The 14,497-nt window shown below is 40.4% G+C and overlaps 1 protein-coding gene across 1 annotated transcript; it reads left to right on the top strand.

Moving 5' to 3' along the window:
- The first annotated feature begins 274 nt into the window (after positions 1-274).
- YJU2 (YJU2 splicing factor homolog) lies at positions 275-14,199 on the top strand. Its single transcript, XM_063453302.1, has 8 exons — positions 275-316; positions 2,448-2,548; positions 2,624-2,768; positions 3,620-3,754; positions 9,222-9,403; positions 9,526-9,646; positions 11,574-11,814; positions 13,633-14,199. Exons 1-8 carry the CDS (start codon positions 293-295, stop codon positions 13,731-13,733), a joined length of 1,050 nt encoding a protein of 349 aa, XP_063309372.1. The 5' UTR covers positions 275-292; the 3' UTR covers positions 13,734-14,199.
- The last annotated feature ends 298 nt before the right edge of the window (positions 14,200-14,497 follow it).

The raw sequence follows: 14,497 nt of genomic DNA, 5'->3' as shown, positions 1-14,497 counted from the left end.
CTGACACTCAACCTCCCCCTTCTCCATCCTACGCACAACTAACATGTAACACGCCGTGCGGGCGTTTTTATATGTTACTTAAGGCGCACAGTAATTACGTAATCATGTAGTTTTTATGGCATCCTCTTTGCGCATGCGCGCTAGAGTCCCTTGTTATGGTCAGCGCATGTCGAGTACGTCACTGAGGCATCGCTCGGTGATTGGTTGTGTTCAGATGCTCGCTGGCGGCTCTGCCCGATGCCGAGAATTCTTACGTCATTTGTCTGCGACCGGCGTTTGGTGAAGATTAAAGATGTCGGAGCGGAAAGTATTAAATGTACGAAATGGGAGAAAGGAGTCTCAGACCGTTATGGGGTGGCTGATAATTGCTCTATTAGTGGGTTCCAATAGGAAAGCTGCTACTGCGGTTGTAACAATGACGGTGTCCCTTAAAGTGATTTTTTTTTATCTGTACCCCCTTATATTTAACCCTCTGAAACCACTCCACAGTGATAATGTATTATTGATTTGTAAAACTCCTAATTGTGTGATGTATTTTAAAAGGAATATTCCACTAATTCCTGCAAATATAGTAGTTATTACTTTAACCTCTTAAGGACCAAACTTCTGGAATAAAAGGGAATCAGGACATGTCACACATGTCATGTGTCCTTAAGGGGTTAATTGTGTGTATGCATTGTTTATTTTTAAAGAGAGAGAAGTGATGTGCCACAATGTGTGTCCCAAATATTACACATCTTACTCCTATCCTCTACCTACTGCTCTTCCTTAGATCATAACAACAGGGGTGCCCAAAAAGTAGGTTACCAGATGTTTTAACGCGAGGGTGGACTGAGAAGTCCTAAGTGGGAGCGTTAACATTAAAAAGTTAATGTTAACTCTCCCACTTAGGACTTATCAGTCCACTCTCGCATATACAGTTTATCGTGGGTTATTCCACCATCTCAGGGGAAAGTAACATAGGGCATCCTTTGGTACTGATCCACTAGCTCCCCATTACCCTGGGACTCTAGGATCAGCACCTTTTTCCTTACAAATTTTACCAGATGTTTTAAAACTACAGCTTCCATGATACTTTGTCATTCTAAGGGAATGCAAAGCATCGTCGGAGTTGTAGTTCTACATCTGGGGATCTACCTTTTGGACACTTCTGCTTTACGGAATAGCGTGTTTGTGCATTTCCTCTTTCTCCAGCTCTATGCCTACAGTGCAATGTCTTTCAGTAGTCATCTCCAAAAATATTTCTGCCACTAATCCCTCGTCCTACCTATACTTCTTCCACCTTTTTTATAGCAAGTTACTTTACCTGCCTCTTGTCTTAAACATTTATCTACTTTACACGCTATTCAGTAATAAATGTATGTCTGCAGATCTCTGGTCATTAACTTCAAACACTACCTGCAACTTTGTATCTCTTTAATTCACTATTAATACCTTTAGATTGCAAGCTCATTAACCCCTTAAGGACCAAACTTCTGTAATAAAGGGGAATCATGACATGTCACACATGTCATGTGTCCTTAAGGGGTTAATTATCTTGCTAAGCACTTTGTATAAAAGTGCTGTAATTGCTAGATCATTAGCTCATGAGCAGGGTCCATTTTGTGTTGTACATTGGTTGTTTATATTCTGTATAATTACCAATTCTGTCTTCAGAAATATTTTAAGGTATTCTGGATAAAAATGCTATATAAGAACTGTTAAATAAGAACAAAGGCATATTTCACTCAATGAATCTGTATTGTCATATAGAACATGGTCTTGCATCCCACTCTTCCGTAATCTGCCATTTAAGAGTTAAGTCACATTTATTTCTGTTTATTCTGCGATAGCTACATCTCCTCTGGCTGTGACTCACACAGCCTCCATGAACAAAAATGGTTTCATTTTCGATCAGATCTTCTAGCACAGTGTGTTTACTTTATCTCCTGCTTTGTTAATTGAACTTAAGTCACACAGAGGAGGCTGTTGCAGGCTTTTAACAGTGAAGGAGATGAGAATTTCTAAAGTAAACACCCTGCCTAATAAAAGCAGTTTAAAGATATATATTTTTTTTCTCCCAGCTGTCAGTCAATGCCGAGGCATTAGCTGACAATGGAGAGTAGAAAAGACCTCCCACAGTAGCGCATGTGGTGTGGTTGTTATGGAAACTATAGCGCTTCTAGTGCAACTCAGTTCCAACGCTGACATCAAAGCCAGCGGCACGCTGACAAGTTTTGTCAAATCAAAGAAGACTTTGGGAGGAGCGTTGGTGTTACACAAAGAGTAACACCCACGAAGCAGTGCTGGAATGGGGGGAAAAGTGAGTAAATCTTTACATTTTACATTAGATACCGTGTATCTTTATGTAATATGGGAAGCTGCATGCAGGATCATTTTGCAAACCGTGTACATACTTTTCTGGTGGAACTTTAATCTGTTATGCTTTTTTTCCCCCCCAATTTTAGAAATATTATCCCCCGGATTTCGATCCGTCTAAAATTCCAAAGTTGAAACTCCCAAAAGATCGCCAATATGTGGTTCGTCTGATGGCCCCATTTAACATGAGGTGAGTCCCGTTGCTGTTACTGTGCGTCAAACGTTTTATGTTGCCTTTCCACATTTTCCTATTTTATTGTTATAGGTGCAAGACTTGTGGAGAATATATTTACAAAGGGAAGAAGTTCAATGCTAGAAAGGAAACTGTGCAGAACGAATTGTACTTGGGACTCCCAATCTTCAGATTCTACATCAAATGCACCCGCTGCTTAGCTGAGATCACTTTTAAGGTTAAGTGAAAAAAATCCCCATTGCTTGTGTGGTTTTGTTTCTTATTTCATAACCTCAGTATTTTAGGGTTATGCTTTGTGATTAAAGGGACTCTATAGGCAACCAGACCAGTTAAGCTCATTGAAGTGGTCTGGGTACAGTGTCCCTATTGCACTTAGTGCTACAATGTAAAACATTGCAATTCCAGAGAAAATGCAATGTTTACATTGCAGCACTAAGTCTGCCTTCAGTGGCTGTCTACCAGGCAGCCACTAGAGGTGCTTCCTGGATGTTAACAGACTTTTGGTATAGTAACGGACGCTGACTGTCTACACACTCTGCATGAGGACAACTGCTATTTCTCCATAGGAAATAATTAATCCAATGCTTTCCTATGAGGAGGCCTAATGGGTGGTGTGCGGCAATCACTGTTCATGCACTGTTGTATTCCTACCACTATAGTATCTGATTGACTTGATAAAGGAGGACATTCCATATTTGTTGGCTATTTCAATCCCATATTGGTTGATTAGCAAGCATATGTGGGTTGAGGTATATTTGTCAATCTCTCACCTATGCAGCCCTCCACAAAGTGTAGAAACAGTTGTAATTAAAAAAACATAAGTAAATTGTAGTTTTTAATACGTGGAAAGTGCCTATAGAGTTAGAAAAAGATATTTGTAAACAAGATTTGGACATTAATGATATCATACATGAAGGGGAAGGTGGAGTCAAGAATGACTCAAAAGCATGCAAACTGGTTAGTTAGAGTCAATAGTAGCAGCACTGCCCGGGTCCTGCAATCCAATCCACACCACTGTTTTTCATACCTGTGCTTCATGTTCTTTCTTTTATATTTTTTTTAATGCAGACAGACCCGGAGAACACCGATTATGCCATGGAGCATGGAGCTACTCGCAATTTCCAGGCAGAGAAGTTAATTGAAGAAGAAGAGAAGAAGTTTCAGAAAGATCGGGAGGAAGAAGAGCTCAATAATCCAATGAAGGTATATTCATTTAAACCTAATTAAAAATCTGGTATTTCAGTTCACACGGCATTGCTCAATTTAACAACTGTCTACTACAATTGTGTCCATAGCGTTAAAGGAGCACTCCAATACTAGACATAAATATTATTTTTAATGTTCATGTTACCCTTTGAACTTTTACATTATGCACCCCAGGCAGTTTACTCCCAGCATCCACTCTCTGACTGTTCTGAGATTATCTGTCTGGATGATCTCTGGTCCAATCCAATGCATCAGCGGTATTGGAGATCTACTTTACATGTGCAGCAATCGCTGAGCTGAGCCGATTGGATCATTTTAAAGAGAAGCATTGAATCCATTGTCTCTCTATGAGAAACGTTTAGAGTTCTGTGGGATCATGCCCTGTGTGATGACACCAAAAACTACAAATTTAAATAATTGAAAGTCTTTAATGAGACACTGCCTCTTGTGGCTATCAGCTTGACAGTCACTAGAGGTGCGTCCCCATTTAAGACTTTCATTTTTTCATTTTTTTTTTTAATGTTCATAGTTTATATTTTTTAGCACTAGATGGTTTAGATAAGTTTACTTCTTGAAATACACAAAGCTGACCCAGTTGTGTTAGATTATCAAGCAATAACCCTTTTTTAAAACACAAAGAAAATTAATAACTGAAATTACATCAAAATATCCCACTCCACATTCTAAGCACCAACTAACTTTTCTCTGCATGTTTGTGTGTTAAGCTAAAGGTCTTTACACGTGAGTTGTAACTGTTATTGGATTATTATTGGTTTTACATACATTTAAGCGCCTTTAATTGCACAGTGCACCTTGGTTTTTTCTAAGCACCAACTAGCCCCATGCTGACCTGCACATATTTGTTGTCCCAGGTGCTTAACACACACTGCAATAAGTACTAGCCCAAACCATGAGTTTAAGAATATCCAACACACACTATAGAAAAGCTCCTAGCCTAAACCATAAATTTAAGACCATCCATTTCTAGACTGGAAAAAAGTTATTTAAAAAAAAAAAAAAAAAAAAAACTTGTTCCAAAGTACCGTATATACTCGAGTATAAGCCGAGTTTTTCAGCCCATTTTTTGGGCTGAAAAACCCCAACTCGGCTTATACTCGAGTCAGAGTCTGTATTATGGCAATTTGCATTGCCATAATACAGACTGGGGGAGAGGGGGCTGTCAGAGCTGTACTTACCTTTCCTGCAGCTCCTGTCAGCTCTCTCCTCCTCCGTGCCGTCCGTTCAGCACCTCGGTCAGCTCCCAGTGTAAGTCTCGCGAGAGCCGCGGCTCTCGCGAGACTTACACTGTGAGCTGACAGAAGAGCAGAACGGACGGCGCAGAGGAGGAGAGAGCTGACAGGAGCTGCAGGAAAGGTAAGTACAGCTCTGACAGCCCCCCTCTCCCCCCCACTGAACTGCCACTGGACCACCAGGAAAGGAGAGCCCCCCTCCCTGCCATATATCAAGCAGGGAGGGGGGACGAAAAAAAAAAATATATAAATAAAAAGAAATAAAATAATAAAAAAAAAATTAATAATAAAAAAAAAGGGGTATAAGGACCACTATGGGAGGGGGGGGGGGGTATAAGGACCACTATGGGAGGGAGGGAGGGGGTGGGTTAAGGACCACTATGGGAGGGGGGTATAAGGACCGCTATGGGAGGGAGGGGGGGGTATAAGGACCGCTATGGGAGGGAGGGGGGGGTATAAGGACCACTATGGGAGGGAGGGGGGGGGTAAGGACCACTATGGGAGGGAGGGGGGGTATAAGGACCACTATGGGAGGGAGGGGGGGATAAGGACCACTATGGGAGGGAGGGGGGGTATAAGGACCACTATGGGAGGGAGGGGGGTATAAGGACCACTATGGGAGGGAGGGGGGATAAGGACCACTATGGGAGGGAGGGGGGATAAGGACCACTATGGGAGGGAGGGGGGTATAAGGACCACTATGGGAGGGAGGGGGGGTATAAGGACCACTATGGGAGGGAGGGGGGGTATAAGGACCACTATGGGAGGGAGGGGGGTATAAGGACCATTATGGGAGGGAGGGGGGGGGGTATATGGACCACTATGGGAGGGATGGGGGGATAAGGAACACTATGGGAGGGAGAAGGGGGATAAGGACCACTATGAGAGGGAGGGGGTGGGATAAGGACCACTATGGGAGGGGAGGGGGAAGTAAGGACCACTAGGGGAGGGGAGGGTAAGGACCACTAGGGGAGGGGTGAGTCAGGACCACTGGGGGGGGGAGTGAAGGAACACGGGGGTGGGGAGGTAAGGACCACTGAGGGAGGAGGAGGGGAAGTCAGGACATATGGGGGGGGGGGGCGGCAAAAATTTTTTTGCCTACGGCGGCAAATATCCTTGCACCGGCCCTGCACACACTGCATTCACACACTGCATTCATGCACACACACACTGCATTCATGCACACACACACTGCATTCATGCACACACACACTGCACTCATACACACACTGCATTCATACACACACGCTGCACTCATACACACACACATACGCACACACTGCATTCATTATACACACACTGTAAATAAATATTCAATAAATATATTTTTTTTAGGATCTAATTTTATTTAGAAATTTACCAGTAGCTGCTGCATTTCCCACCCTAGTCTTATACTCGAGTCAATACGTTTTCCCAGTTTTTTGGGATAAAATTAGGGGCCTCGGCTTATATTTGGGTCGGCTTATACTCGAGTATATACGGTACTTAACAACTCATCTTGATTTTGACATAAACATTAATATCATGTATGTTGAACCTAGTGTTATAGTGATAGAGCCTGATGAATTAGAGAAGGATGAAAATAAAATAGCTCTCTGGTCCATCCTCTCACAATTTTCACGTTTACAAGAGACCTGTTTATAAGGGACTTAAGTCTCAAACCATCATCCTTGTTTGCAATGATACCTTTTTTGGACTAACGTAATATTTAAAGACAAGCTTTCAAGAGCTTTCCTCTCTTTCTCAGGTCTGGATCAATCTATATGTATTTTTTTTATTTTTAACTAAACATATTTACTTTTATCTTTTAGACTCATGGAATATTTTTTTTGAATCTGAATCTATTGGAAACTCCAATAGAATCTATTGTAACTCCAATAGAAACATATTATATTGTGCAGCTCTTACAGAAAACTAGGCCAGTATAATTTGACCCTGAGCGTCACGACAAGTGACCCTAACACGCAGAATATAACCCAAATAGAAAACGTATTACCGGACCTTAGAATGGCCCGGTTTAACGTAGGTAGAACAGTCAAAGAGTAGCCAAAGTCAAGGAAAACCAAAAATCAGGATAACTACAATAGCCAAGTCAGGTAACCACAAAACAGGATAAAGTCAGGATACCAGAACGAAGAATAGTCAATAAACACAAAGCAAGTAAAAATACCAAGATACACAGACAGATAAAGGATAGCACTAAAGAAAACAACCAGTGAACCACAATAGGGCACTAAACAAAAGCAAAAGGCGCTCTTTTATATTCGAGCGTCTTTTGCTTTAAATTCCCCAAAACGTCAGGGAGCGTGGAATATTTTGACTCTTCGCGGCATATCCGCTATGACGTCGGCGTCATATTCCTATAGGTTTGAGGGATATTCTGTTACTTTCACCCTTTTGATAGCTATCTGCTATGAGGAGTAGACTATTTTGTTGCATCTGGTCCTTAAGGTGACAGTTAAGCTAATAACCAAACATTCGCTATAATTAGACCTATGCCATATTATTCAAAGCAGGCATCACACTGCCAATTTATTTCAAGCTATCTTAGGGTTTGTGTGTTCCTTTAATTTTCATACTTTTGAATAAAGTTATACATGTATATAGTTTTAGTTAAAGGGCACATGTAAATAAAATTTGAACAATTGTTTCCAACTTTTCCCTCGCTCAAATACCTACCATAACCAATTAAGAGATATTTGTTGATTATTCCAATTACGTTGTTCATTTATTAAAACTACCAGCACCTTAGATCTCCCTAGTTGGAGATTACTTTCTTTTCTTACTTTATCAATTATTTGGGTCCAATCCCTTTTGGTGGAGCTGGTACCGCCATCTGACCACACTGCCTTGTACCTATCCCCTCCCCCCATTCTTCCTCAGAGTGGGGGAGTTAGTGACAAGACACCAATTTTTGTTAGAATTTTTATATAGGGTTATAATTAGTAAAACAAAGGGTTAGAGGTAGAATTGTATTGCTTTTGATCTGTAAAAAATATATTTAAATTTTTTCCCCATTTTCAACAACTTAGTCATACTTATAGAACCTCTAAATTCGCCTAAACCATTTCATCTCAGTGAAGTGGTCTTGGTGCAGTAGTCATGTATGTTTATTCCTTCCAGGTAAAAACATTGCTGTTTTTCAGAAAGTGCATAGTTTAACTTTAAGCAGGGGTCCTCAAACTGTGGCCCTCGAGATGTTGCTGAACCACAACTCCCATGATTCTTTGAATTACATAGCCAGAGAATCATGGGAGTTGTAGTTCAGCAACATCTCAGGGGCCGGAGTTTGAGGACCACTGCCCTTAAGGGTTAAACATGCCTCTAATGGCTGTCACACTAACAAGGACGCTTTCAGCCAATGAGCTCGCTCTGCATTGCAGGGCATCACCCATTAGAGCTAACAGAAGCTCCCTAAGCTTCTTCCATGCCCCTTCCCGCAGGCAGGAGGTGTGGAGAGGCACCAGGGAGACCCCAAGTAAAGAGGTCAAATCGTCAAGAAATGATTTGACTACTAACATTGGGTGGTGGGGGGACAGTAGTGGTTATTGGTTTTTTTGGTGTTCCTTCAAAATGTAAAATTGCTTTGTATTGATATTTTGCGTGTGCGTTTAGGTGTGTATATATCTGTGTATGTATGGAATACATACACTAGGATTGCAATGTCTCTTGCCAAAATTTGTCATGAAGGGGATTAACACATGAAGCTTGCCACATTAGATATTTTTCTAATATACATCAATATGCATAATTAAAATGTCTGCCATTAAAAGTCCTTGTATTGTTCTAGGTCTGCTAATTAATCACTTCACTGATTTGAAGTGACCATGGTGCCTGCAGTGTTTTCCTATGAAACTCTGCACATCCAGAGTTTAGCCCTTGTGCTGCCAAAGGTGTAACTCCACCTCTTGCAGCGCCATTGGGGTGTCAGCGGCCAGGACTGGCTAGTGTCAATTCTGTGCCACTTTCATTGCATTGGCATAGAGCAGTCAGCTCTGCATGAATGACAGCTACTGCTTGCTGCTGTGCAGAAGCTGAAAGCACATCAATGGTTTGCCCTCTTACCAGGAAACTGAATCGGGCTACTCTTTACATCAATGAACAGGATCAGCGGGCTGTGGTTGTTATGATAATTGTAGTACCCTTTAGTATGACCATTGTGAAGTATCCTCCTTTTGAGCTAAATGTACTGTATTGGATATGTGTGCTGTCAGGTTCTGGAGAACCGAACCAAGGATTCAAAGATGGAAATGGAGGTTCTGGAGAATCTACAGGAACTGAAGGAACTGAATCAGCGCCAAGCAAATGTGGACTTTGAGTCAATGCTTGGTCGTTACAGAGAGACTGAGGAGCAAATGAAAAAGAGGCAGGAAGAGGAGGATGAAAGCGAGATGAGGTAAATGGGATTATGTTGGTCAGAATGCACTTTGAATGTTAGGTTTTTGCCCTGCTTTGGAGCTGATCAACATTCTGTTTGTTTGTCTTTTTTGTATAATTGTATAATTTCTCTTAATTCAGAGCAATGATCGCCGAAGCTCAGAAGAAAAGGCTGCTAGAGGATTCTGACTCCGATGAAGAATCATCTGAGGTGAAAATTAAAGAGACCGTGAAGATAAACCCGACAGATATCCTAATCAAGGTGAGCCATCTTGCTTTTTTGACAGAATAATAATAATAATGACGATCTGGATGCTTGTTTTGCAGCCTGACAGAGTAGAACTCAGTGTTTAGGTTGTGTGGTTTGTTTTTCTTGTTTTGTAGATTTGTTTAAACTTCTCAATATTTTACCATATAAATGAATGGTAGTTGGTAATGCACAATACCTTCCATTTGCTTGTAGAAAATTACTGAGGGCAGTATTTATTGTGTAATTCTCTGTATAATACGGTTGGCTGGGATAGTGTTTCTCATGCGGTGTATGCAGATTCAACAACACAAAACGCAGTGTGTGGGCATGATTGCAATAGCACACAATGGGTGTGTGTTTGTGATTACAGCGGCTAACGATAAGTGTGTATGTGCGATTGTTGTGGTACAGGATGCAATGTGTGTGGGGTTGATTGCAACAGTTGGGGATGTATTGTGTATCTGAACCACAGTGCAGGATATAGTAACAGTGTTGTAATACCACACACAATGCAGTGTATGTGTGTGATTGCAACTGTTTAGAATGCAGTGTGTGGGGCTATGACACTGCAGAATGCACTGTGTGAGGCTACAACACTGCAGAATGCAGTGTGTGTGTGGGGGTGCAATGGCACAGGATGGATTTTTAATGTTTGGGGCAGCACAGAATGCATTGTTTGTGTGATGGTGCGATGGCAACTGATGTGTGTGTGTGTGTGTGTATATATGCGTGATGACTCAGTATGCAGCATGAGAGGATGAGATAATTAGTATTCAGCCTGTGTGTATGCTGTAATTTGAACAAAACATAAATGCAGTTTGACAGTAAAGGGTAATACAGTGAGTATGGTTTGCAAGTAATTTCAATCTGGAAAATGCATGGCACAACATCATGCACATCAAGTTACTGAGCTCTGATATACAACTTGATTGATGGACTTTATTGCAGATACAGTGCTAGACGCTATTTATTCTGTTACTAAGAAAACCTGAAACAAGATTAAGATCTGAGTACAAATTCCACAAATAAAATTGTCAAAAATTGAATAAACCTTTTAAGAGGAACTGTCACTTTCTTAATTTTAGTACACCCTGATGGCCAACTAGAAGAAGTTAGTTATTGGTTATGTAAAATTGTGTTTGTTTTGTTTTTTTAAAATTATCCGGTTATGATGTACATTCGTTCACTTGCAATGTCTTGTACATAGCACTAAGGCACAGCTGAAAAATATGCCGACTGCACATAAGCAGTGCCAAAAGCATCCGCCTTGGGGGGGGGGGGGGTGTACTCGCCCCAACATGAAAGTGCAGTGGAGGTATTTGCATTTATTTTACTTAATTTACTCCAATGCATTGTTCCGCCCAATGAATGCAGGAAAGACGCGTACTTGGCCGAAGGAACTAAAAACTCACTAGTCTGAAACTGACCGCTCCTCTTTAAATGTCACTTTAAATCTGCAGTTACTACTAAGCAGAACCACATAATCTCATAAATCTCAATACATTTTATTAGGTTGCTTTTAAAAACGTGAACCCCGTTTCATGACATTATCCCAACACTTTAGCTTGCCTGCCATGTGTGATTGTGCCATGACCTATATCACTAGGGGAAGGTCTGCCAGAATGTGTAACAGTTGTCATTCCGTGCTGGGGCTAAAATCTAGAAGCACTGAAAACCTCAGTTTTAAAATGTGTATGTGTGTGGATATGCTAAATGTGTGTGGATATGCTAAATGGGAGAGGGGAAATAACAGTTCAACAAACATGTACTAATATTTCTAAAATAACTCCAGATTTTAAACCCTTCCACATACAGGCAAATCCCATGTTGCTTATATGCTGGCTGAGTGGTTGGTCCTGGTGGTGCCAATGATCTCTGATGTTAATATAAATGATTAGTTTTTTTGTGCATGTAGTGTAAACATATAAAATATCCACAGAGTTCAGATGTGCAGAACAAAAGACAATGCAGTGAGACGTGGGAGACCAACAAAACCAAATTAAACAGCCGTCAACGGATATCGGAGCTTGTGGTCAGGAAGCGGGAAGGAGCAAAGCCTGATGTAAATGCATTACACAGTGAGGATGCCACACGTAACACTGACGTGTCACAGGGAAAGAACGCACTCTCCAACATGAATGCAAGCCATGGCACAACTGCAACGCAGACTTCTTCACATGGTAATTTTACATCGTCATAATATCAGAATGTATCAGAACATACATGATCGTCTAGTCCATTACCCTAGCCTATTATATGCAATAAACGTAAATTAAAAATATCAAGGTGTTTTTTTTTTTTTTTTTAAAGTCAAGTGATGGTTTTGCTAGAATGCTCAGCAAGGTGCTCAGTATGCAAGTTTGGCATATGTGTTAAACTTTCTTAAATTAATACTAGAGGGGTTCTTGGGGTCCCTGGAAATGATTTATCTGAATAAATGTGCATGGGGCCTTTAATTGATTACTGTGAGAAATTAGTAAGCATGCATGCTAAATTTCAACTATTTGTGAATGGAAGAACTCTCTGACGTTAATGTTCTTTCACCAGGTTGTTGTTCAAACCAATATAACTTTCATTTAAGATAACTGCAAAACAATGTTGCCTGGTATACTAAGGAGTACTGGTAAGCATGCTTTATTTAAAGGGACATGCTTAAGTACCAAAACTACTTTAACTTAATGAAGCAGTTGCAGTGCTTCTCTGCCATTTAGGAGTTTAATCACTTTTGTTTCTGTTTATGCAGCCCTAACCACATCTCCCCTGGCACCCTGCAAACACCTCCAGGGACATTGTGTGTACTTACAATAGTCAGGCAGCCTAATCCGCCCCAGAGAGTGCAGGTTACAGGGGTACACTTCTGGTACCATCACCACTAAAATAGACTGTAGTGGTTATGGTGCTTAGATTGCTTCTTCAACTTTGATATGTCTATATGGGACGTATTAAGAGTAGTGTTTCCATTCTGTTTTATATTACTCTCTACATTCTTTCCCCCTTCTCTCCTATTTATATTTTCTTCTAAAACTATTATGTTTTTTACTTATTGTGGAATGCCCATTTGCTTATTGTCTTTTGTTGCATACATAACTTGGGATTCCATTATGTAGAAGATGTCTGTCACACTTACAGAAAATTGTATAATGCTGCCTGGGTGTTACGTGATTAAGGCTGCTTAGTGTGGTTATTTCACCATTGGTGTTCTTTGTCCATTTTGGATTCAGAGCCCACTTTCTTTAAATTAAAGGGGGGGGGGGATAAAAAAACAGTTAAACTTTCTTGTAATCTAGGGTCCTTGCAGCAGATGCTCCACCATCTATGAGATCATCAGGACGACTGATGTCTGTCAAATATACTGCTTCCCATAGAGAAGCAATGGGGACATAGGGCAGATTCAGGTCAATTGTTGCACTCTGTCAGTCTAATGTTTCTCATAAGGAAGTACTGAATACAATGCTATAAGAGCAACTTATGCTATGCATGATGATACCACATGTGAAGACATCTTAAAGGGCTACCCCGAGTACTATAAAAATGGTTATGTTCTGGTACCAGAAAGTACCTGGTGCTGCTTGGCATAAGAGGTTAAACTGTTAACAGTTTAACCCCAAACTTTCAAAGACCATGCACAGTTCTATTCTGATTGGGGACCAACCCAAGTCAGAAGGCCAGGACCTTTAAATTAAGGGCAGTCACACTGTACCCGAGACAGTTGGGAGGTATCATGTTCACATCACTGTGATATGACCAGTTGAGTTTTGTTTTGTCCAGTTTTGTGTTTTAGATTGTATTAAGGGTGCTCTATACATTTGTAATGTACCTTGTGGTTCTGTGTGAATGAAATGTTAACACCTTTTGTTTTAGTGAATGTCTTTTATCCCAACAATAGAAAATCTTTTCCACTTTCAGTTCCATATTTGATTTTTATTTGATTTGAATAGTCTCAGATTTATATATACCGTGTCTTGGCATAAGCATTCATACATGTGTCTGTCTTGCAGGTGGTGTAGGAAATGAACCCAAACACACAGATGCTTCCAAATCGGGAACCTCTTCCCTGGCCCTCCTGGGTATGTACTCGGACAGCGAAGAAAGCGAGTAACCACCAACAAGCCCATAAAAGGATCTGTGGAGACAGTAGAGTTCAATGTGTGATTGCAAGTCTTGTGGAACATAACACTCTGCTATCCATATTGTTTTAAAAAGAAACCTTTTTATCGTTTGGCTGACTTACGCCAGTTTCTCTCAGGTGTTTCTTTTAATTGAGAATACAACTTCAGTATGAGTAAAGGATGCAGCAATATGTATGTAATGTTTTTAAGTATTTTTTCTTGCTCCTTTGACCCAGGTTTAACTGCATCGTAAGGAAACCCAATCTTCTGATAAAAAGATAACTAAATGTCTGTTTTCTAGTGCTCCTTTCTATACATGTCAAACTTTGTAAACTAAGAACAATGTACAAGACAAGATACCCATTTCATTGTCTGTACAGCAAATCGTACATAAACATTGCATCTATTCATTGTATGTATATAATATGTAATTTAATAAAGAAGGGATATTTTTTATGTTTGTGTATATTTATAAGGGTGTTTCACAGCATTAAACATAAGACCATTCTATCCTATTTTTATTTTATTTATTAATTCATTGTTTTGAGAAGATGCTTTGCACGTTAGACAAAGTAGAAACGGTTGCAGTAAACTACATGGCTTTGCACATACTTGCCTGTATTTACTGAATAAATGATACATTCGTAAATGGAGATAGAAATTGTGTAGCACGTGTCACGCTGGACAGAGGTTATCGGAATGTTCATCTTGTTAGAGTTTGACGCACAGTAAGTATATTTCAGTGTAGTAAAAG

Source organism: Pelobates fuscus, chromosome 5 (genome assembly GCF_036172605.1).
Source record: "Pelobates fuscus isolate aPelFus1 chromosome 5, aPelFus1.pri, whole genome shotgun sequence".
NCBI classification, from domain to species: Eukaryota; Metazoa; Chordata; class Amphibia; order Anura; family Pelobatidae; genus Pelobates; species Pelobates fuscus.
This window is presented reverse-complemented; position numbering and strand designations above follow the sequence as displayed.